This window comes from Lolium rigidum, chromosome 7 (assembly GCF_022539505.1).
Source record: "Lolium rigidum isolate FL_2022 chromosome 7, APGP_CSIRO_Lrig_0.1, whole genome shotgun sequence".
Classification (NCBI taxonomy): Eukaryota; Viridiplantae; Streptophyta; class Magnoliopsida; order Poales; family Poaceae; genus Lolium; species Lolium rigidum.
In genome coordinates, this window is record NC_061514.1 from 228462179 (window position 1) to 228487307 (window position 25129).

Consider the following 25129-nt stretch of genomic DNA (forward strand, 5'->3'; position numbering starts at 1 on the left):
CATGGTACACCAGCAACCACGGCGCGACTTCAACTTCGTCGGCCATGGCAACTTTTCTTGTAGTGAGCGGCACTACCGTGCTAGGAGTACTGCAGTCCAGTTTTCCGCGACACCGTGGATGCATCGCGGCAAGGATGGACGTGTGAGACATTTATGTGACCCAGACATTACACATCTTGTGCAGGGTCATGTTCAGCGACACAGGGGTCCATCAAAACCTCGTAAGAAGAAGGTATTGGCGCCGAAGTACAAGTTCATGTGGAGAAGAAAGGAGGCGCCAAGTGCTGTATCAAGTCAAGCAGGCCGCGAGGGAGGATGTGGTGTGGAAGGCAAGCAAGACTTGAGGACGGCGAGGACGTGTCATGTTTATATCACGTCACCTTTTTTCCAGAAGACCCTCACGCGTTGGGGACAACACTTCTTGAAGAAGGGGAGAGATGATATGGATATCCAGGCCTGGTACACTAGGACAGCATTGATATGATAATTAGATCTAAGGTTGTACCAGTATTTTATTATAGTCTTGTTATTAGGAAATAATAATGTAGCCAGGTCATGTGGTGGGCCAAATTAGGGTTTTAAGTTGTGTCTATTTGACTTGGGCCTGTCCAAGTCGAATTAGGTTAGGCCCAATAAGGGCTGGCCGGCCACCCCACCCCTCATATAAGGTGGAGGTGCGGCTAGAGTTTGGGAGAGCTAAGTTTAGACAAAAGATTAGGGTTTTCCCCATTGCGTGTGTTGACGTGTATCATCCCTCAGGGGGTACGGCGCTGCCGTTATCTATTATATCCGCTGCGAAGGTTCTTGTGTTCATCAAAGATTGTCTAGCTCAAGGTTTGAGGCGTATCGTTCATCGATCCGTTGCTTGCTGGATTCGTTCCCACTTCTCCAGGCTGCGTTCATCGCGTTGTTGGAAGATTCTCTACCCCAGGTTCTCGCTGTGAAAGATCGGGCAACACTCTAGGTGGATAAAGCTGGATTCCCCTTTATCACTAACGTTGCAGGAAAGATCCGGCGATACATGTGGCCATATTTCAACGCCAGATGTATGAATTAGACACTGTTGGCATACTTACCGACGCTTATTTGAAGCGCGATGGTGGACATGCTCTAAGCAAGCACATCATCATATTCGATCAAATTTCATGATAGGGACCGGTGGAGTAAAATACATCGCGCCACCAAACTTGACACCCTTGCCCGCCTCCATCGCACTACATAGGAATACACATTCTACGGTTACTAAAAACGGCACGGAGGGCCAGTGACCATCACTGTGCGGTGTAGCTCAGCGTATTTGCTGATGTGCCAAGAAACCGGCCCCGCTGTCAGATCAAAACTAGTTCCACCTATGCAGTTTATTTTACAAAAAAATCTCAAATTATTATTTTAAAAACAACAATAACTTCTCCCACATACCGGTTTAAATGATTTTTTTGCAACACACCTTCACTTAGCAGAACTCCCATCCACTGTCTTCTCCTTCTCCCTATCTCTGGCCAAAAAAATCCCCACGACGCCGCACGGAAATCCGCCTGCACCTCGGCTCCCTTGGTGCCGGCGAGTTCCTCCCCTTCTCCTCTATCATCCGGCTCGGTCACAGAGATGAAAATTCGCCGGAGACGCGCCGCCGACTGTGCCCCCGACTGGATTCGCGGCGAATTCCCATCCCCAAATTGTGCATGACCAAGGCGCATCGGACACCACGTCGAGAAACCAAGCCCACACGACCGAGACTACCTTCCCCTCGCTCCACACATCCGTCCTCGCCTCTCGCCACAGTCGGTGCGCGGGGTTGCCTGGCTCAGAAGATCGAGCTCGCCCGCCGACGACTGGAGCAGCGGCAATCATATTCATCTAAGGTTCCTGGAGGGTGGTGCCATAGGCCGGTGATGGAGGCCAGGGCGCTGCCCGAGCTTCGGGAAGGAGGCATCGGTCTTGCCACGAATGGGGAGCACAAGCGGATGGAAATCTCACCGTGGCAATGGGAGGTGGATCCCAATCTCTATCATTTTTCAATCTAGTCCTTGTCGTTAATTATTACTAACAAATAGTCGCTTTAGATAGTCATTGGCTGAGCTCTGAGCCGATTTCAGTTATCATAGAATACATATTCCTATGTACGGTGATGGAGGCGGGAAAGGGTGTGAAGTTTGGTTATACCTGACCATATGTCGGGCCGAGCCGAGGAAAGCCCAATGCTAAAAAATTAGGCCCAAGCCCGGCCATCGGGCCACGGGCCGGGCCGTAGTATTAAATGGACTTTTCAGGCTACCCAGGTCCGGCCCGGCTGTCTGGCCAACATTTTTAGGCTAGGCCCAAGTTTTTTGGGCCGGGCTTCGGGCCGGGCTGCCCACAGGCATGAGTTTGGTGACGCGCGATATATTTTACTCGGACCGGTGCCAGTGGTGGGAGGGGTCGGGCCGCCCGAGCAAGCCCTTTTTCGCGCTAACGGAAAACCAATTTCCCGCTCACGAGTTTCCACTCCAAAAATCTGTCCAAAAGAAAAAAAATAGTTAACCCTAGATATCAAGGAGATCAAGAATATCGCCATATGGGAGTTTGAGTCGATTCGAATCCGATGGGGGCTTCGAAGGACGACGTGGACCGCCTCTTCGCCTGCTTCAAATGCGGCATCTCCCCTCCCCGTAAGCTCCTATTCCACAAAAAAATGGCGATTCCCCACCAATACTTGTCGATTTACTTACTCGATTCGATTCGATTCAGAGTCGGCGGTGAGGGAGAGACCGCCGCGGCAGGGAAAGAAGCTGCGGGTCGCATCTGCGGCAGCGAGCGACGGCGGCGGGAGCAGCTCCGCTTCTGCTTCTTCCACACGGGGAGGCGGGGAAAAGGCGAGCGAAATGACCACCTTAAATTTATTCTCGTGGTTCCACTACAAGAAACATGAAAGAGCAAGTCATTTTCTGAGATTCTTTGTTCTTTCATGCATAAGGAGCCATCATCAGCGGCGATCAAATTCAGAAACCGGAAGCAGATGTCCCCAATTGTGTTCTACGGTTCTCCTCAAGGTGTTCCAGTGAAAAAGCCGATGAGCCTGCTGAGGCTGCTTCGTGAAATCCGCATTGATCTGAAGAAGCAAACTGATTTGATATCCAGGTGCCTAGTTCGGTTGATGTTGCATTTGTTTGTGTGGCAAATGAGCTCGTTTTTTTGTTCTTAAAATGACGTTCTCTTTGTGGGTATGCAGGGACGTTGTCTGGGCTACATTCCCTAGGCAAGATGAGGCAATAAGGTTCTCAAAGGAGCATGCAGACACCAAAATCTTTAGCTATCAAGATCATTTGAGCGGGCAAAGAAGGTTCCTTGTTTCTACATACGAGGAGTTCTGGAGAAGGTTGAGACCTTTACATTGTCAACCTTTCCATTTCTTACGTACATTATAGCTTATACCTCTCTGTCCATTTTTGATCTTATGTTTCCCTCTTACTAGAGGGCAAAGCAAGTCGGGCCCTCTAAATGGAAATGCATTACCTACTAGTCCTACTTTGTTTCTTGATTGGGTTTTCATGTTCTCTTCCTTAAATGGCCAATCATTTTGATCATACACATTCACTCTGCTTTGTGGCACCGCCTTCTTCCAGGTATAATAATATGGATCCACAAATTCGCCACCACTATGAAGTTATCCAGGAGGCAAGTTTCCATATCTTGATCCTATGCTGAAATGGTCCTATATAATGTGTTACATGGTAACACAAATAGAAAATTCTTCTATCGCCTTGGGTGTGATGTTCTAGTTGCTTGTTTTGATGGGGAGAATATGTGGAAAGAACCCGTAGAGACATAAATTCATTCTGGCCTTTGTAATTCCTTATTCATGAACATGGTAAATAAATATAGATTATCCTTGCCACAACTTTACTAAATTGAGTCTTGTTCGTTCGTTGCAATCTCCCGGATACTGTTATGTTTTAAGTTTGATGAATCAATTTACATATGTTCATGACCAATATTTACCACAAATAGCCACACCATAGATATCAGATATAACATTTCTATTGATGCTACAGGGTTCACCTTGCCACATTTACTTTGATCTCGAGTTCAATGCAAAAATTAACCAGGAGAGAGACGCAGATGAAATGGTTGATATATTGGTTGCTGTCACATTCAGTGCCTTGCATGACAAATATTCCATCGAAGGACAAGAAGAATGGATCATAGAATTAGACTCATCTAATGAAGGTGGCCCATTTTTTCTCCGTTTGCATGGTTCAAATCTGTTTTAACACTAGAATATTGCTTTTGATAAGAACATTGGGATCACCCTATGGTGAACACGATTAACATGAACATGTTCTGATTGACTGGTTGCTATGGATTCTTTAATTTCTAACTTCATATGAGGATTTTTCTTGCATAGTTTATTTGCAAGAAAGAAGGCACTACTTAATATAAGTAATTTGTGTAGGACATGGTTACCATAGGCCAAAATCATGTTCCTAGAACAGCTGTACCAAAATAATTTGCAGGTGCATATTTTCTAAGAGTGAATATGGAACATTAGTTTATTTTCATGCACTAACTTATGCCTTTTCCACCACAAAATGCTTACTCTACAAGTGAGGAGCTGCAAGAAGTAGAACGATGTGAAAGCAGTGGGAAAAGTTCCCTTTTATTGATTATTTTTTTCGAGAAAACGCAAAAAGCTTTTGCGTTTCATTTCATTGAAAAGGAGAGGGAAATAGGTTTGTTGTTACAGCCCTCCTAAGAGGTAGAATCCGAAAAGGAAAACAAAAATACTTCAGTGTACATCCCAGTTTTGAGGCAGCAGAACGTGTAGGCCTGGTGCCCCAGCCCTTGCCCAAAGCGTGGCTTCATCTCGTATCTTGGCGACGGTGTTGGGGATGGATGGCTCGGCACCGTTGAAGACGATGTCGTTGCGGTGCTTCCAAATGACCCAGGGCGTGAGGAGCGCGATTGAGGCGAGTCCTTTGCGCAGGGGCTTGGGCGTGGCGTGCTTGGCTTTGTGCCACCATGTGAGGAGGGTGTCGTCCTGCTCAGGCGGGTTGCAGGTTGCTCGCAGCCAGGACAGGATGTCGTGCCAAACCTGGTGGGAGAAACAGCAGCCGTAGAGCAGGTGTTGGATAGTTTCCATCTCCTGATCGCATAGTTTCCATCTCCTTTTATTGATTATTATTTGAAAGTGCTTGCACCTAAGATTTTGATTTTTGTTTACATTATATATTAGTCTTTTGCCATGATCAACTTATATTCTACTCAATCTTACTCACATCACAACTATTGTTGTTTGCTTAGAAAAGTTTTCACGCCATTTGATCATTCGTATACCAAAGACCGCATTCAAGGACAACTCCCATGTTGGTGCATTTGTCTCCGAGGTATTACTCAATCTCAATCTTCGGATTTGTTGTTATCTGTAGATTTATCATTTTTATTTGCTGAATATTTTGGTAATGTTGGCTATATCTGTGATGCCAACTTCACAGCTTATTGTACTGGTTATATTCAAACAAGGCAAAATTCCAAATTTATACTTTTTTTTTCAGTGTTCTAAATAGCACATGATGAAAGTATATAGGTGTAATATACTTTAGTGTGTACTGCATATAATCGAACCACCAATGGAGCAAGCACAACACCGGACATAAACTCTCAACTATATTCGGTATATTATGTACTTACTCAAAGCCTCTTGCATACAAGCAAGGAAGAATTACAGTCCTTCTGTTCTTCAGCAAGAGATGGAAATCCCCTTTATAAAAGGGTTACATGTTATATTCTTAAAACATGGCTGTCAATATTCAAGAGTTAATCAAATAGTTGGATAGCACGATTGTTACCTCCTAATTTTCTTGAGTTATTCAATTATATGCCACGAAAATCACCAGCTTGTTCCATCAGGATGTGGAGCACGAATCTCATCCTCTAGCTATAAATATCACTGCCGCAGGGTTAAACCCTTAATCCAGTCATTTCCCCCCTTCCGTCGCTCTCACTCAAGCGCCGCCTCTGAGCTCCTTGCGCTGCCGTGCCGGATCTTCGCCAGAGTTCCGCCGGAGTTCCTCCGCCGCGCCGTGTTCTTCAGCTGTTCTTAAGTTCAGCGAGCCACCGCGCCGAAACCTCACCGCCGACCAGCTCGACCACCGCGGCCGCCATCTCCGGTAAGCTTCCGTCTTCAAGCTTTGACATCGGAGCTTGTAGTGATGATCAGGGTGTTATGATGCTCCAGGCCACACCTAGCAGGGCAGTTCGCGCCGAGCAGCGATTTGCAGCTGCAATGCAAGCAAAAATCTTATACTGCTGGGGTCCCTTGTCCTAGGTGGGTCACAAAGCTGGGAGTCAACAGTGCTTGCGAAGAGGGTCCTGTAGGCTGATTGAGCAGGGTACTCGCCGGAACAGGTTCAGCGTCAGGTGAAGTGGTCATCAACCCCTTCGCTTGTGCTGTAGGTGCTGACAGTCTTGTCAAGGTGAAGGAATTCAAGAACCCCGCACATCCTAAAGCCCCCAGCGATATCTTTGATCTAGTGGCCTCTGTCCTAGCACATCCTTAACCATCCTCTGTTTCTGTGGTTGAGCTCCGGCAGCTGTTAAATCACCAGCGCCAGCTTTGCAATGGATTGGCCATCGAACCATTGGTCCATCTAGAACAAGCTGAATCTTTTGCTGTATGTATGTCTTTTGTTTTCCTTTTCTCAGCTCTATGGTTATTGCTTCAGCAGTCTAAACAACATATACCTTGCTTCCTTCAATTTAAGAGAAGTCCGTCTCATGTCTCGACATATGTAGACAGTGCTGCTGACCTATATCTCAAGTCACCTTCATAGTTGGTGCATGTATGCAGATAATGTAGCAAGTTCATAGGTGTAAATGTAACGTAGCAAACCAAGATATTAATTTCTTTACTCTTGACTGTTTAAGGAGTTTCCAGAGTGCTAACTCCGCAGTGGTGTTTTTGCTTCGATCTGATGCCATTTTCCGAATTGCCAGTAAAATAGTAAACTATCTTAGTATTTGCCACACTTCAGGACTGGCAGCTAGTCAATTCATCCTCTGTTTTCTCTTGAAATGAAAATATAACACTGACGTTAGCACTTAGCAGGACCAGAAAATTTTATGCTTTGACAGTACACCCTTCAATCACATTAGCAATTCATTTCACAGTCTCTGCTTATAATATATTTTCCAGCATGCTTAAGATGTTTTTTTTTTTTGGGAATGGGGTTTGTGTTCAGAGATTGATTTGTGCCTCCTTTTACGGTTCAAGGGTGGAATCTGATTTTGTTGCATGTCCTATCTTTGGTAAACTGTATTGCTTCCTTTTGTTTCCACACTGAAATATTATTCTTCCCACAGATCTGCTCGCGGATTGCAGCTCAACGTGCAGGCAATCCCAACCTTGATAAACTGCATATTAAAAAAGATAGCAGCTGTGCAGAACCTGTTGATCAGCTCTTTGTGGATACTGCTGTTTACTCTCGTAATCGTTGTTTCCGTTTAGCCTTTTCATCAAAGTCTGGGAAAAAGTCATTTCTTAGGGCTACTGGACGTTTCAAATGTAAGAACATGGTGAGCAGCTCTTGACCACATGCTTCCTCTTATGCTAGATAAATATAACTTTAAATGTACACTTGTACAGTATAAATTCGTTCTGTTTGTATCATGTGGAAGTGGAACTTGTTACAGTTTTGACCCTAAACCCGAAATTAAGTTCTTCATGTTGATTTCCTGCATGTATATGTTACCTCTGATGGTACAGAAGCTTTGGGTGTTGGAGAATAATTGACAGTCTTTAAGTTATCAAGGTTTGATATGCCAAACTATGATTCCAAAATAATGAAATGTTCGGTTAGCATAACCATCTTTTTGTTATTGCTTGTCCGTTGGTACTGATATGATTAACATTCAGGAATCTATCTAATGGATATATGCATTTACACAATTCTTCAAATTGCACCATTCTATGTTAGCCTCGAGTGTACTTGACACATTATTTTTGATAAAATGTACTTGCCACATTGCAGTAAGGTATGGAAACAAAAGCCTTGATAAATATAAGTACTTTTTGGTTTGATACATAAGTAGCGTATGAACTGGAACCAAGAACCAGACGATCTGTTAAGACAATTATTTGTTGACGAAGTTGCTTCTGAACTATTTAGTTCTATATATACCGAGCTGCTCTTGTGAAAAATCTGATCTGGGGTACTAGCAATTCTGTCTGGAAGATTGGAATTTTGGGACTTTTTTATTGAAATTTGGTGACGTCTGATATTTGTATCGTTCACTGCTTAGACAGAAGTTGTGAACTATGTTATGTTTACATGTAATTGTGAAATTTGTCAATGGAGAGCACTGAGTATGTTGTCCACTAAGATATTCGCATTTTGTCTACATGTAACAGAAAAAAAAAGAGGCCTAGACCTACAGGGACTAGATCCCGTGGCCTTTTTTTTAATAAAAGAGGCATTGAAAAACAAAAACTAGGTGTACGGGGGCTAGCCCCTGCGGGTTTTTTTATTTTTAAAATGGGAGGATATCGTGAGCTGCCTGCAGAGTCCAGGTCCGGAACCACATGGGTCAGTGGCGGATCCAGGACTTGTAAACAGGGGGTGCCACACTTTAAGTGCAAGTCAGTTGTCATGCAAAACAACAAAAAAAACGACAAGTAGGTTCAAAATTTGTTAAAAATATAATACAAATAGGTGAAACATGGTCTCACCATTGGCATAATTCCAACAAAGAGATTCAAAATATGTTGGAACTTACCTTAGTATGCATAGATTATATAACATAACCTTTTCATTTTTGGAGGGGGTGCCATGATATGCCATTGAGGTGTGTGCACACATGCACCTGACCTATACGAGTGATGATCAGTTCTCTTGTGCACATGTACTAAACTTGAATGCCATCAGAACATTTTCTTAACCTATAAAATGCAGATGCATAGCAAAAGGTAAAGTAAAGAAAATGAATATTGATATCTGGAAGTGTTTAGAAGCATACAATGTCCAAATAAAACGTAACTTAATGAAGAAGATTACACTCCATAAGTGACCTTGGAATTCATCCCAAATCAGCAGTTTAAATTAGACCGGTGGGCCAACATATTCAACTAAATGTTGTGTGTTTGAAGTCTCACAGAAAAATCTACTCGACAAATTCAGGCTTTCGTGTGATTGTGATGCTATATAGCCGCTGGTATCATTTGGCTGTCGTAGCGTCATCTGTATCTTTTCCCCTAATGGTATTCACCGTGGACCACATGCAAACTTATCAGATATGGCTGTGTATTTGATGCGTTTGAAATACTCAGAAGATTTGTTGTATTTATCTCAATATTGCATGATGCGTCTGATAGGCTGACAGCATGTTCTAATCGTTTACAGAACGACAAGGAACTATTTATGGAGTCACTTATTTGTAGATTAGATGATGACTGTGATAAACTTTTGATATGCAAACTTGATCTGGAATGCAAGAAAATGTTGCATTTTCACTCTGAAGCCAGCGTTCCACGAGTGAGTATTTGCGGTTTGCATTACTGATGCATTTTTGTTTGTCAATATGAAGATCATATCTTTATGCATATGTTTGTTCTAGTATGTTGAGTTTATATATTATTATTCTCTAACATGTCATGACTAGATTCAAAGAACAAACTGCCTGGATGCCATTAATACCTACCGAAGTAATTTTCCTCAAGAATATACATATGGGAGATCTCCTTTTCCAGCTCTGGACGGCTTTATTGAATCTATAGCTTCTTGTGGAAGTGTCTCAGGTTTTTGGTTCTTCCTTGCAGATATCCTTCTATTCTCAGTCCAGAAATATAAGGCACATACGTTTTCCTAGATTTAATTTTGATAGTCCAACTATATGTAGATATCTGATGCAAAATCGAGACCACTGAAACGTGTTTCTATAATACAAATTCAATTATACCGATTTCACATTACTTAATCCATATACGTGTGATCAAATTCTCACTCAAAGAAAATCTTGAGAAGCGCCTTATATTTCTGGACAGCGTATTTTTGTGTTAGTTATTCATCTTTCTATCGTACGTGTATGTGTTGTATGCAAGACCAGCAGCCTTTTTAAAGTTTTGAAATATGTCCTTGCGTGCATTGTCCTGTCAAAGAACGTGGTTCCACAATATGGCTATAGTAGTTGCCGTTACCAGTAAATAATTTTTATTCTGAAGATTCAAAATGGTAAACTAGGCAAACCCCTTTATCTGTGAACTTTTTGTAGAATACAATTAATGAAATATGAAAAATAACATGAAAAATTACTCATCTCCATCTAGACGCCGTGCACCATGTTAGTAACTATATAGACTTATTATCTACGGTTGTCAATTGCGCAAATCCCCATACCGACATTCCCTATTCATTTGACAGTTACCAGCGCACGACTCAATACTCAGCAGCATTAGCGCATGTCTTACTTGGATGTAGCCCCTCCATGTATTTAGCTATTCTGTCCCATACTCAGCTAATGTACTCTATTTAAACGATAAAAAATCAAACATGATGTGTGCATTTCAGCTATCCATTTTACCATGATATTGGAGTGGTGTTCATCACTATCTTCAACATTTATTTACTGTCGCAGGAAAAATTCGATGCTGGTACTGGTTTTCAGAAGATGGTTTAATTATTTACAGCATGTCAAGGAGTAGATACTGCGAGCATATTGGAAGAGAGCATAAAAGCAATCATGGTAACATACACTATAAGTTCATACCTTATTGTGTATATGCTACTGCAGTGTTGTTTGGACGCATAATTTCGTATTGCTCATGCCATCACGTGTTAGCATTTTTGCAAGAACGGTCTTGCAATAGCCTTGTGTTGCTGCAATTTTTTGTTTGTTTGTGTTCTGTTCTATGCTTCAGTATTCAATATTTGATCAAATAGTACTACTTGGGAATAGCCGCAATAGTATTTTTTGCTAAAACTGTCCACAAACACTATAAAGATTATCAAATATGGAACAATAACTGTGTGTTGCTGATAGTGGCCCTAGGCCCCCTTCCAGCCTTCATTAGTTGTTGTTTTCCAGTTTATATGAACATTTGCAATGTTACTCAGCAATCGCCCCACGCAGTTCTATTTTCTGAAATACTTCGCTATTTCTTGTTCACATATTAGCTAATCACTAATCCTGCCGGTGCACCAGTTATGTACATCGTGGATTGCCAAAGAGCCGCATATTACCAAAAATGTTATGATCCTGATTGTAAAGGTAAGCAAGGAACATTGTTCCAGTAATTCTCGTTCACCTATGGTCATAACCTCTTGACATCAGTGCTTTGTAATAGGGTACCGTTCTCCACTGCGTGCTGTACCCTGGGACGTGATTCCTGACCTCAGCTCCACAGCTGATTCGGCCCAGCGAGATTATCAGGGGAAAGTTGTAGAAATCAACATCGGAAGCAGCAGCGGGAATGAGTTCCTGCCTGATGGTAATTCTGTTATGGAGAGCGGTGAGGAGGATCCCAGCTGGTGGGAAGAAGCAGTGAAGTTTGCTGACAGTGTTGAGAATGCCGATCATGCTCCTGCCTTTTGTAACTTGGTTAGTAGTTTGTGCCAGTGCTTGCTTTTGTTGTCCTAATCGGTCAGTTGAACAGTGCTAAATAGATACCTGATACTTGTATCTACAGGGGGATGACAGTTGTGATGAAGCGGACTGGTGGATGGATGTGGAAAAGCTTATGGTGCAGATGGAGTCACAGGGCAACGCATAGGGTTCCTGCAGCCAGAAAGCTACTGTCCGGAAGCAACACAATATGATACTGTATTGATTTGTTTATCACCATGTAACCATGTTCATGTGCCCACCATCAATCCGGCCTAGACGATTCGGCACCACAATCAACCTGGGGATATGTATTATAGGTAAAGAATTAAACAGAATCTTTAGCCACGCCAGTGACGGTGATAGGTCCTCGGATTAGAGAACTGAACAAAAGCTAACTTAATCATTACATGATCATCAGATGGAATATCATGAACGATGGAGGCACGATTTCTGGCTCATTTTAATACATGCTCGCGTTCCTCGAGCACATAGACTATGTTTGATTTGATGCGATGCGTACGAGGCCAGGCTGATAAATTATTTTATCCTGGGCATGTACAAACACCATGACCTGCGTGTTCCGTGAGGTGGAAGGAAGATAAATTTTTGAATGAAATCTCTTGAATTTTCTTTGTACGCTAATCTTTTTATGAAATGGAACATCTTGATTCTAGTAACTCATAGGCTTGGTGGCATCGGTGGCCAAGTTCATCCAGCCACATACGGCGATGTGTTGTTGGCCAGGGTTCTAGTTTTGCCTCTCAGTGAAACTCAAATTCACATAAGGGTAGCAAGAACTAACTACACCCTCTTCCAGCATTCATACTAGTCATAAACACTTTGCTTTAAAAAGCCATCTCTCCCTATGGCTATTGTGTTTTAAAAAGCCATCGCTAAAGGATGATGCCATCTCATGGCGAAATCATCTCACCTCATGTAACTCTCAAAACATTTTGCTTTGAGGTTATGAAATTCAGGTGGGGACTTCCCCCCCGCGTTGATTTTTTTTTTTAAACTAGTCATAAAGTAAGTAGGTTAACCCTTTTTCATGTACAAATTGCAGGAATGTCATGTCCTCTTCGAGAGGTTTCTTGTAAAAAAAGTTAGTCACAAATGGGCTAGGTGGAAGCAGAAATAAGGTTAGGATGGAGAAAGCTCAAGAGAATAATTTTCACTTAAAAATGTTTCTTAAATAGGGAAATCTATCAAAAATGAAACAGGGGCTAAAGTGGAATTTACTCTTTAACCAACATGCGTGACAGATCGAGTACTCGGAGTGCATGGTGCCACATTCCCTTCAACGTCGGCAAAGGCATCATCAAGCAACGACAACACATTGTCCCATCACGCAGGTGGCTAGACCGAATAGTGTGGGAGCGCATCACGCTGGAATTTGATTTTCCGAACATTCGCTCCGGAAATTTCTCCTACTCTTTACATTTTAAAATTGTCCCACCAGAGGACTTTAAATTTCATTATTTTTCATAACAAAAGAATGTCAAATTCCACATTTCGTTATTGAACTTTTAATTATTTTCAGAACAAAACAATGTCAAATTCCACGCATCGCGTTGGAAGTTGATATAATAATACTTTTAGCTCACATGTTTCATCTAAGATTTTGCGGTGTGTAAATCAATTTTAAATTTGAAAATTTTAATAGAAAGCTATTTCAAAACTTTTATTTGGAAACCTACAGATACATAGGATAAACGGTATGAGTGCAAAAAAAAAAAATCACCTTGCACTAGATTTGCAACTGCACATGGTATTGTACATGCACATGTGTGAGTTTCTATAGATCTGGTGTCAAATTTGATGCGAACTTGAGTTGATCTGAAATGGTAGATATTGTTTCGGACGAGAACACCCTTTGCCTTGCCTATAAAACAGAGCCCTCCTCAGCAGCCTCGGTACACACAGTTTTGCACACGCGCAGAAAGAAAGAAAGAAATAGAGAGTTCCAATCAAGGATGGTGGCGGGCGAGGAGAAGGGTCTAGTGCTGCTGGACTTCTGGGTGAGTCCGTTCGCTCAGCGGTGCCGCATCGCGCTGGCGGAGAAGGGCCTAGCCTGCGAGTCGGTGGAGCAGGAGCTGCTGGGCGACAAGGGCGAGCTCCTCCTCCGCAGTAACCCCGTCCACAAGAAGGTCCCCGTGCTCCTCCACGCCGGCCGCGCCGTGTGCGAGTCCCTTGTCATCCTCGAGTACATCGAGGACGCTTTCCCCGAAGCGATGCCACGGCTGCTCCCCGCCGACCCCTACGCTCGCGCGCACGCGCGGTTCTGGGCGGACTACGTGGATAAGACGGTGTACGGCATCGGCACGCGGCTGTGGAAGCTCAAGGGGGAGGGGAGGGCGGCGGCGCGGGCCGAGATGCTGGAGACGCTGAGGACGCTGGAGGCCGAGCTCGGGGGCAAGGCGTTCTTCGCCGGCGAGGCGTTCGGGTTTGTGGACGTGGCGCTCATACCGCTCACGTCGTGGTTCTACAGCTACGAGGAGCACGGCGGGTTCAGCGTGCAGGAGGAGTTCCCGAGGTTGGCGGAGTGGGCGAGGCGGTGCGGGGAGAGGGAGAGCGTGGCCAAGATCCTGACCAAGCCGGAGGACGTGCTCGACTTCATCGGCCTGCTCAAGAAGTGCTACGGCATCGTCGAGTAGCGCATCTGTCGATTGCTCAGAGGAGCTGGCCAGCGTCCATACACCTCGTTTGGCTTTCAAGTATTTGGTCGTGGTGTTCTTTTATGAAGAAGATGTTCTCCAATGTATTTGGGAGCAAGCACGCAGATACTCTCTCCTTTCACAATGGAGAAACTTTGCAAAGCTTGATTTTGATTAAACTTAGAACGCCAAGTAAATAAAAATAGAGAGAGTACCTCACTCTTATATGCCTTGAATAATCCATGAATAAATACTTTCAAATGCTTTCCCGAGAAAACAATTCTTGTTGAATTGGTAGGATTCTTAGAACACACGGATAGAAAAATGTGGGCTTGAATGTCATGTCTGGTTAAATTCTACATGATTTGAAACCTATAGAAACTTTTTTTTAGGTAGTGTTTTTTTTTTGTTTGACTAATAGGAAATATAAATAAATTGTAACATGAGGTTTGAGGGGATGAAAATCTTCCTCCAAAAACATAGTGAAATGCAATCCCATAGGAAAACATTTCTCTGCATTACTAAGAATTATAATTCTATGAATTAGATGGTGCACAAAGAAAACAAAATTCGAAAGATAGAAATCCTACAAAATTGTTATATAACATTCCTTCGAATCAAACAAACCTTTGGTATACTAGTAAATACATGAAGTGACTCATTTAATTAAGAGGAAATGCTTGTGCCACTACTCTACGCTGATATAGGAAACTAACTTTGTCTGAATTGTGGTCAAGTCACCAACTTTGTTTGAACCGTTGCATCGAATCCACGGACCTTGTTTACACCATTTTACCATTAGTTCATAGATTCACGCTGCCTTCTCGTTTGACCATTTTCTTGGACCGTGGGACTCGCCAAATCGCCATGTCTTGATCAACGGAACAAATTGAATTTAAACAATTTCTTTCAGGTGCAACACACCTCTTTGCCATGTCATAGTTTGTTTTTTCAAATGGCGAGCTTGGATCCAGCCTCTACACCAAGAGATGCACACATACATTCATTTATTACAAAATTAGCATTCAAATTATTACACTTAAATAATCAGCTAAAGTCGAGACATGACTCTTCCAATGGAAAATAAAATGCAACAACAAGCTCTCCATTTTGAGTTCTACTAGTATGTCGCCATCCAGTATCCTCGAAACAGTCATGTGCGACCATCAACAGCCCTTGCACCCAACGAACCATAGGATCTTGTTGATCCTTCGGGAGTAGGTAGGCCCATAACTGAATCCAATGCGCAGATCAGTGAATAACCTGCAAAAATATTGTACCCTTTTGTTTGTCAACAACAATATCATTTCTACATGTCCATATGAACCAACATAAAGCTGAAACATCAATGTGAATTCTAGCGTTATCTTTCTTATTTAACCCATTTAAACAATTGCTAAACATATTGGTAATATTTGTTAGAGGAGGTATATTATACGTGAAGTAAACCATATGCCAAATAATACGAGAAAAGGAACATGAAAGAAACAAATGTTCCATAGTCTCTAAAGAGTCGCAAAAGCAACACTTTCTACACCATTCCAATTTTGTTTGACAACACTTTGTTAATTACTTAGGACCACATACATTTTTTGTTATCTTAAGGGGGCATTTCATCTTCCATAAATAGTTACGTAAGAACTTAGTATGACCATTCACAACTCCAAGTACATATATTTGACCGTAAATATTCCCGAATCTTTAACATTTCATCTAAAATTATCGGGTTCGAAAGCCGAACCGTCTTAGGTCGTAGACATAAATGCAGCAATTCGTTCTACTTATGGTCATTTAGCGCCCTCCTTAAGCCAATGCTCAGAGGTGTTTGAGCCAGCACATTAGCTATTAACATTTTTTTTCTTTAGACAATATTATATAAGAACGGATATTGCTACGCTAGAGGTGTATCGCTTAACCAAACGTCCTTCCAAAAACTGAACGTTTGATCCATCTCCATAACTCGTATAAGACCCTTCCAAAAAAGGGAATCAGTTGGTTTTACTTCAACTTGCGATATAGTTTTATTATTAAGATATTTATTTAGCAATACTAGTTGTTGCCACATTCCTTCTTCATTAAACAATTTGAACAGCCATTTACTTAGAAAATATTTATTCTTTAACTCAAAGCCTCAATTCCTAGACCTCGATAATCTTTCAGACGACAAATTATGTTCCATTTAGATAATCTATAATTTTTCTTAGTATCATCAGATAGCAAAAAATCATGAACATAGGTAGACCAGTCAAAATTTAATTAATAAGGATAAGATGGTCTCCATATGAAAGTAATTTGCTTTGCCATCGTCCTAGCTATGCAAAAAAAGTCTCTCTACCGGATCCCATGCAGAATTACGGTTTTCTATGATGAATAGGTACTCCCAGATGCCTGGAGGGTAAAAACCCAGATTCACATCCAAATATTTGTTTAGATTGATGTTCCATGTCCATTTCTTTCCCAAAACAGATAATATCAGTTTATGAAAATTATTTTTAGTCATGATAGGTTCCCAAAAATATAAAGGATTAATTTCATGCTCACCATCTTTTCTATGTCATGCTTCATGAATAATATTTTATCATCAACATATTATAAATGGAAACCCTCCCTCAATCAAATGAGGTAGAAGACTCCCAACTTGACCATCTTTCTTAGCACGTGTAATAAGAATAGCCAACAAGTTGGCTACAATTTTAAATATAATAGGCGACAAAGGATTACCTTTTCTCAAAGCTTTCCTTGTTTGGAAATTGTATCCAATATGATCACTAACCCTAATTCCCACCCTACCTACTTGCATAGTTTATTTAATCCAATCATACCATTTATGATCAAAACCTTTCATGTGTAAGACTTGCTGCAAGAATGGCCATTTCACAATATGACTTTTCGAAATCAACTTTAAAAAGAACTATGCTAAGAGTTCTTTTTATGAAGCTCGTGTATAGTTTCATGAAGCACAACTGAAAGGACACAAATATCGTCTAGAGGAGGGGGTGTGAATAGGCGGTTTAAAACTTTTACGATTATGACTCAACAAAATGTGGAATAAAACTAGCGTTTAACTTGCTAAACACAAAACCTATAAAACTAGGGTTACCTATGTGCACCAACAACTTATGCTAAGCAATACAAGCAACTATATGATAGAAAGATATATAACTTCAAGCATGAAGGCTATCACAAAGTAAAGTGCATAAGTAAATAGCTTGGGTATAGGAAGAACCGAGGTGACGCGGAGACGACGATGTATGCCGAAGTTCACACTCTTGCGAGTGCTACTCTCCGTTGGAGCGGTGTGGAGGACAAAGCACTCCAAGCGCCACGAAGGCCTCACCATATCCTCCTCAAGCATTTCCACCAAAAGGGAATCCCTCGATCCACTATGGAACCTTAAGGATGATCACCGAACCCGCACAAAGCTTGGGGCAATCTCCACAACTTAATTGGAGGCTCCCAATATATCGCCATAAAGGCCTTGCACTTGAGGAATCCCCACAACCTAATTGGAGTCCCCAAGAATACCACAAAGACCACTAAGCCGTCTAGGATCCAAAGATCCAAGAAGAACAAGCTTGGGAACAAGCTCCCGAAGTGATTATCTCACGAACTTTCACCGCCACGTATCACCACAAAGAAGTCAAGCCGATGCACCAAATGAAATGGCTAGAACACCACAAAGATGCCCAAATCCTTCTCTCTCAAATTCCAACAAAGTTACAAAAGCTATTGGGGAATATGAGAGGAATAACAAATAGGAGAACACCAAATTCTCCAACATCTAGATCCCAAAGATTTACTCACAAATAGATGATTTGGTTTGGTTAAAGTGTGGATCTAGATCTCCTCAAACTTTCTCTCAAACAGATGCAAGACGTTGGATGGGGAAAGAAATATCATGCTCAAATGGTGGAGGATCTTGATAGAAAGAGAGGAAGAAGAAGCAACCCAAAAGAGAGGAAGAAAAGGCTTTAAATATGGGAGCTAGAAAATCTGCCCGTTGGGGGATGGCAGCGGCCGTTGCCGGTAGTTACTACCTAGGTGGCCCGATACTACCGCCCACACGCAGCGCGACAATGCATGCGAGCGAGCAGCAAGCGTGCGGGCTAGCCAGGTGAGCAGCAAAGCAAGTGGGGCAACATGCATCAAGCGGCCGAGCAAGACACAGCGCAACGGCCAGCGGCAATATCTGGGGCGCGGTGGCCCGGTAGCGCCGGCATGGGCTGGGCGGTACTACTGGCGAGTGGGCACTGGGAGCGGGGGCGAGCATAGAGGAGCTACTAGTGTGAGGCAGCATAACGAACGGCAGCGTGGGAGGTGCGCGCGAGGGGGAGCTGGTGGCGAGCTGAGCGGCTTGCGGCGCGGGTGGGCGCAGGCGCGCTGGGTCGGGGGTGAGCGGGAGCCAGAGGCGCCCTAGAGAAGATGTGGGAGATGGGCCAGCGGTAGTACCAGCCGGGGTTTGCCGGTACCACCGGCTTGGGCCGGCCGGTACCACCGGGCATGTGATACGTCTCCAACGTATCTATAATTTCTGATGTTCCATGCTAGTTTTATGACAATACCTACATGTTTTGCTCACACTTTATAATGTTTTTATGCATTTTCCGGAACTAACCTATTAACAAGATGCCGAAGTGCCAGTTCCTGTTTTCTGCTGTTTTTGGTTCCAGAAAGGCTGTTCGGGCAACATTCTCGGAATTGGACGAAACAAAGGCCCACGATCTTATATTTCACGGAAGGTTCCAGAAGTCCGAAGGGGATACGAGGAAGGGCAGCAGGGGACCCACACCATATGGCGGCGGGGGTGGCCCCCTGGCCGCACCAGCCTATGGGGAGGGAGCCCCCTGGCCCCTCCGACTCCGCCTCTTCGCCTATAAAGTCCCTCGTGACCTAAAAACCCGACACCAATTGATGAAACTCCAGAAATACTCCAGGGACGCCGCCGCCATCGCGAAACTCCGTTTCGGGGGAAAGAAGTCTCTGTTTCGGCACGCCGCCGGGACGAGGAATTGCCCCCGGAGTCATCTCCATCGACACCACCGCCATCTTCATCGCCATCGCTGTCTCCCATGATGAGGAGGGAGTAGTTCTCCCCCGAGGCTGAGGGCTCTACCGGTAGCTATGTGGTTCATCTCTCTCTCCCATGGTGTGATCTTTATGTGATCATGAGCTTTGTATCACTATTAATCTATGTGCTACTCTAGTGATGTTATTAAAGTAGTCTATTCCTCCTCCATGATGTAAAGTTGACAGTGTGTGCATCATGTAGTACTTGGCGTAGGTTATGATTGTAATCTCTTGTAGATTATGAAGTTAACTATTACTATGATAGTATTGATGCGATCTATTCCCCCTTTCATAGCTATTGTTGACAGCGTGTATGCTATGTTAGTACTCGGTCTAAATTGCAACGGTCTATTATGCACTCTAGAGGTTACTTTAATATGAACTCCGGATTCACTCTCCACGGTGTGACGGTGACAGTGTGCGCGTCGTGTGTGATTCATTTATGAAGTTGTGGAGCTTGTTTACTCCGGCTTGAGGGTGCTCTTGTAGCCCTACACAATGAATGGTGTTTGTTATCCAACAAGAGAGTGTAGAGTAGTTTTATTATGTGATCATTGTTGAGAGTGTCCACTAGTGAAAGTAGGATCCCTAGGCCTTGTTTCCAAATATCGAATCTCCGTTTATTTACTGTTCTACTGCATGTTTACTTGCTGCCATATTTATTTCAAATTGTTATTACCGCTCATATACATCCATATCACTTGCATTTTACTATCTCTTCGCCGAACTAGTGCACCTATACATCTGACAAGTATATTAGGTGTGTTGGGGACACAAGAGACTTCTTGTATCGTAATTGCAGGGTTGCTTGAGAGGGATATCTTTGACCTCTACCTCCCCGAGTTCGATAAACCTTGGGTAATTCACTTAAGGGAAACTTGCTGCTTGTTCTACAAACCTCTGCTCTTGGAGGCCCAACACCGTCTACGAGGAATAGAAGCGTGCGTAGATATCAAGCTATTTTACGGCGCCGCTGCCGGGGAGGTAAGGTAAAAGGTATTCACATCCTCCGACTACTAAGCTATTTCCTAGCACTGTTGCCGGTGTGTGAGTGCTCGAAGCTATTTCCTTTAGATCCTGCAATTGCATCTTTTTGTTTCTTATTTTTATTTTCACTAGTTAGGCATAATGGAAAACAACAAAAATATTAGAGATCTTTATAGTATTTATCTTGAGTTAGGACATGATGTGTTTGAAGAGAGAATTAAAAAACCCATGGAACTTTGTTTGCAAAATAGTTGTAGCAATGTTATTATCATGAACTCTTTGAACACTATTATTGCTAATGCTATGGAAGAATTTAAGCTTGGGGAAGCTGGTTGTGATATTTTTAGTCCCCCAAGCATGGAGGAGAAAATTTACTTTGATGATACTTTACCTCCTATATATGATGATTACAATGATGACTATCATATTTTCAGTCCACCTACTATTGAGGAGAAAATTAATTATGATTACAATATGCCTCCTATATATGATGATTATGGTGACGAAAATAATAATGATAGCTATTTTATTGAATTTGCTCCCACTACAATTAATAGTAATGACTATGCTTATGTGGAGAGTAATAATTTTATGCATGTAGCTCATGATAAGAATGTTTCATGTGATAGTTATATTGTTGAGTTTGTTCATGATGCTACTGAAAGTTATTATGAGAGAGGGAAACATGGTTATATGCATCTTAATAATGTTAAGTTTCCCCTCTTTATGTTGAGAATCTTGAAGTTACTCGTGTTTTATCTTCCAATGCTTGTCACTTTGATCTTCATGAATTTATTTGTGTACAAGATTCCTATGCATAGGAAGCGGGTTAGGCTTAAATTTGTTTCATACTTGCTTTTTGATGCTCTCTTTGCTTCAACTCTCATCCTTATGTGAGCATCATTAAAATTACTGAGCCCATCTTAATGGCTATAAAGAAAGCACTTCTTGGGAGATAACCCATGTTTTTATTTTGCTACTGTTTTGTTGTGTCTTGGAAGTTGTTACTACTGTAGCAACCTCTCCTTATCTTTATTTTATTGCATTGTTGTGCCAAGTAAAGTCTTTGATAGTAAAGTTGATACTAGATTTGGATTATTGCGCAGAAACAGATTTATTGCTGTCACGAATTTGAGTAGACCTCTCTGTAGGTAACTCAGAAAAATCTGCCAATTTTCATGAGTGATCCTCAGATATGTACGCAACTTTCATTCAATTTGAGCTTCTTCATCTGAGCATGTTAAGTGCCCCTGAAAAATTCGTCTTTACGGACTGTTCTGTTTTGACAGATTCTGCCTTTTATTTCGCATTGCCTCTTTTGCTATGTTGAATGGATTTCTTTGTTCCATTAACTTTCAGTAGCTTTGTGCAATGTCCAGAAGTGTTAAGAATGATTATGTCACCTATGAATATGTGAATTTTTGATTATGCACTAATCCTCTAATGAGTTTGTTTTGAGTTTGGTGTGGAGGAAGTTTTCAAGGGTCAAGAGAGGAGGATGATACAATATGATCAAGAAGAGTGAAGAGTCTAAGCTTGGGGATGCCCCCGTGGTTCATCCCTGCATATTTCAAGAAGACTCAAACATCTAAGCTTGGGTATGCCCAATGCATCCCCTTCTTCATCGATAACTTATCAGGTCACCTCTAGTGAAACTATATTTTTATTCCATCACATCTTATGTGCTTTACTTGGAGCGTCTGTATGTTTTTATTTTTGTTTTTGTTTGAATAAAATCGGATCCTAGCATTCTTTGTGTGGGAGAGAGACACGCTCCGCTGTTTCATATGAACACTGGTGTTCTTAGCTTTACTTTTAATGTTCATGGCGAAGGTTGAAACTGCTTCGTTCATTGTTATATGGTTGGAAACAGAAAATGCTTCATCTTGTAATTGGTATACTGTCTTGAATAATTTGATACTTGGCAATTGTTTTGCTCAATAGATCATGTTTAAGCTCTTGCATCATGTACTTTGCACCTATTAATGAAGAACTACCATAGAGCTTGTTGAAGTTTGGTTTGCATGGTTGGTCTCTCTAAAGTCTAGATATTTTCTGGTGAAGTGTTTGAACAACAAGGAGACAGTGTAGAGTCTTATAATGCTTGCAATATGTTCTTATGTAAGTTTTGCTGTACCGGTTCATACTTGTGTTTGCTTCAAACAACCTTGCTAGCCAAAGCCTTGTACTGAGAGGGAATTCTTCTCGTGCATCCAAATCCTTGAGCCAAAAACTATGTCATTTGTGTCCACCATACCTACCTACTATGTGGTATTTCTCTGCCATTCCAAAGTAAATTGCTTGAGTGCTACCTTTAAAATTTCATTCCTTGTCTTTGCAATATATAGCTCATGGGAAAATAGCCTTAAAAACTATTGTGGTATTGAATATGTTACTTATGTATCTTACTTCTTATAAGTTGCTTGTTGAGCGGTAACCATGTTTCTGGGGACGCCATCAACTATTACACCTTTGTTGAATATCATGTGAGTTGCTATGCATGTTCGTCTTGTCTGAAGTAAGGGTGATTTATCATGATCAAATGGTTTGAGTATGCATATTGTTAGAGAAGAACATTGGGCCGCTAACTAAAGCCATGAATCATGGTGGAAGTTTCAGTTTGGACATCAATCCTCAATCTCTTATGAGAATATTATCTGTTGTTGAATGCTTAAGCATTAAAGAGGAGTCCATTATCTGTTGTCTATGTTGTCCGGGTACGGATGTCCTCAAGTTGAGATCTATCAAAAACGAGAAATCAAATGCGATCTATCTCTTTGGACATTTGTACAGGCGGCATAGAGGTACCCCTTTGTGACACTTGGTTGAAACATATGTTATGCAGTGATAATCCATGTAAATCCAAGCTAATTAGGACAAGGTGCGAGCATTATTGGTATTCTATGCATGAGACTTGCAACTTATAGGATGTCTTATGCATAACACATATGAATTATTACTACCGTTGACAAAATTGTTTCTATGTTTTCAAAATGAAAAGCTCTAGCACAAAAATAGTAATCCATGCTTCCTCTGCGAAGGGCCCATTCTTTTACTTTATGTTGAGTCGGTTTACCTACTTCTTTCTATCTTAGGAGCAAACACTTGTGTCAAGCTGTGTGCATTGATTCCTACATACTTGCTTATTTGCATTCATCATATTACTTTGAGTTGACAATTATCCATGAGATATATCCATGAGATAGACATGTTGAAGTTGAAAGCAACTGCTGAAACTTATATCTTCCTTTGTGTTGCTTCAAAACTTTCTACTAAGAATCTATTGCTTTATGAGTTAACTCCTATGCAAGTCTTATTGATGCTTGTCTTGAAAGTACTATTCATGAAAAGTCTTTGCTATTTGATTCAGTTGTTTAGTCATTATCTTTACCATTGCTTTGAATCACTTCATTCATCTCATATGCTTTACAATAGTATGATCAAGATTATGTTAGTAGCATGTCATTTCAGAAATTATTCTTTTTATCGTTTATCTACTCGAGGGCGAGTATGAACTAAGCTTGGGGATGCTTGATACGTCTCCAACGTATCTATAATTTCTGATGTTCCATGCTAGTTTTATGACAATACCTACATGTTTTGCTCACACTTTATAATGTTTTTATGCATTTTTCGGAACTAACCTATTAACAAGATGCCGAAGTGCCAGTTCCTGTTTTCTGCTGTTTGTGGTTCCAGAAAGGCTGTTCGGGCAACATTCTCGGAATTGGACGAAACAAAGGCCCACGTTCTTATATTTCACGGAAGGTTCCAGAAGTCCGAAGGGGATACGAGGAAGGGCAGCAGGGGACCCACACCATATGGCGGCGCGGGTGGCCCCCTGGCCGCGCCAGCCTATGGGGAGGGGGCCCCTGGCCCCTCCGACTCCGCCTCTTCGCCTATAAAGTCCCTCGTAACCTAAAAACCATACACGGATTGACGAAACTCCAGAAAGACTCCAGGGACGCCGCCGCCATCGCGAAACTCCGTTTCGGGGGACGAAGATCTCTGTTTCGGCACGCCGCCGGGACGGGAATTGCCCCGGAGTCATCTCCATCGACACCACCGCCATCTTCATCGCCATCGCTCGTCTCCCATGATGAGGAGGGAGTAGTTCTCCCCCGAGGCTGAGGGCTCTACCGGTAGCTATGTGGTTCATCTCTCTCTCCCATGGTGTGATCTTTATGTGATCATGAGCTTTGTATCACTATTAATCTATGTGCTACTCTAGTGATGTTATTAAAGTAGTCTAATCCTCCTCCATGATGTAAAGTTGACAGTGTGTGCATCATGTAGTACTTGGCGTAGGTTATGATTGTAATCTCTTGTAGATTATGAAGTTAACTATTACTATGATAGTATTGATGCGATCTATTCCCCCTTTCATAGCTATTGTTGACAGCGTGTATGCTATGTTAGTACTCGGTCTAAATTGCAACGGTCTATTATGCACTCTAGAGGTTACTTTAATATGAACTCCGGATTCACTCTCCACGGTGTGACGGTGACAGTGTGCGCGTCGTGTGTGATTCATTTATGAAGTTGTGGAGCTTGTTTACTCCGGCTTGAGGGTGCTCTTGTAGCCCTACACAATGAATGGTGTTTGTTATCCAACAAGAGAGTGTAGAGTAGTTTTATTATGTGATCATTGTTGAGAGTGTCCACTAGTGAAAGTATGGTCCCTAGGCCTTGTTTTCAAATATCGAATCTCCGTTTATTTACTGTTCTACTGCATGTTTACTTGCTGCCATATTTATTTCAGATTGTTATTACCGCTCATATACATCCATATCACTTGCATTTTACTATCTCTTCGCCGAACTAGTGCACTGATGACCCACAAGTAT

General features: G+C 42.2%; 2 protein-coding genes across 2 annotated transcripts; both read left to right on the top strand.

Moving 5' to 3' along the window:
• The first annotated feature begins 2581 nt into the window (after nt 1–2581).
• Nucleotides 2582–11740, top strand: LOC124679169 (DNA-directed primase/polymerase protein-like). The gene is made up of 14 exons (XM_047214976.1): nt 2582–2648; nt 2728–2860; nt 2947–3117; nt 3209–3355; nt 3603–3654; nt 4032–4206; nt 5281–5363; nt 7339–7551; nt 9375–9506; nt 9634–9769; nt 10606–10713; nt 11173–11238; nt 11315–11568; nt 11657–11740. Exons 1-14 carry the CDS (start codon nt 2582–2584, stop codon nt 11738–11740), a joined length of 1821 nt encoding a protein of 606 aa, XP_047070932.1.
• A 1780-nt stretch (nt 11741–13520) lies between these two features.
• LOC124678975 (probable glutathione S-transferase GSTU1) lies at nt 13521–14319 on the top strand. Its single transcript, XM_047214814.1, has one exon. The coding sequence runs from the start codon at nt 13548–13550 to the stop codon at nt 14226–14228; it is 681 nt and encodes a 226-aa protein (XP_047070770.1). The 5' UTR covers nt 13521–13547; the 3' UTR covers nt 14229–14319.
• Nucleotides 14320–25129: the final 10810 nt, after the last annotated feature.

Coding starts and splice junctions, on each gene's coding strand:
- LOC124679169 (XM_047214976.1), top strand. CDS start 2,582: ATGGGGGCTTCGAAGGACGACGTGGACCGCCTCTTCGCCTGCTTCAAA. Junction 3,356..3,602: donor TACGAGGAGTTCTGGAGAAG/GTTGAGACCTTT, acceptor GCCTTCTTCCAG/GTATAATAATATGGATCCAC. Junction 4,207..5,280: donor ATTAGACTCATCTAATGAAG/GTGGCCCATTTT, acceptor TTGTTTGCTTAG/AAAAGTTTTCACGCCATTTG.
- LOC124678975 (XM_047214814.1), top strand. CDS start 13,548: ATGGTGGCGGGCGAGGAGAAGGGTCTAGTGCTGCTGGACTTCTGGGTG.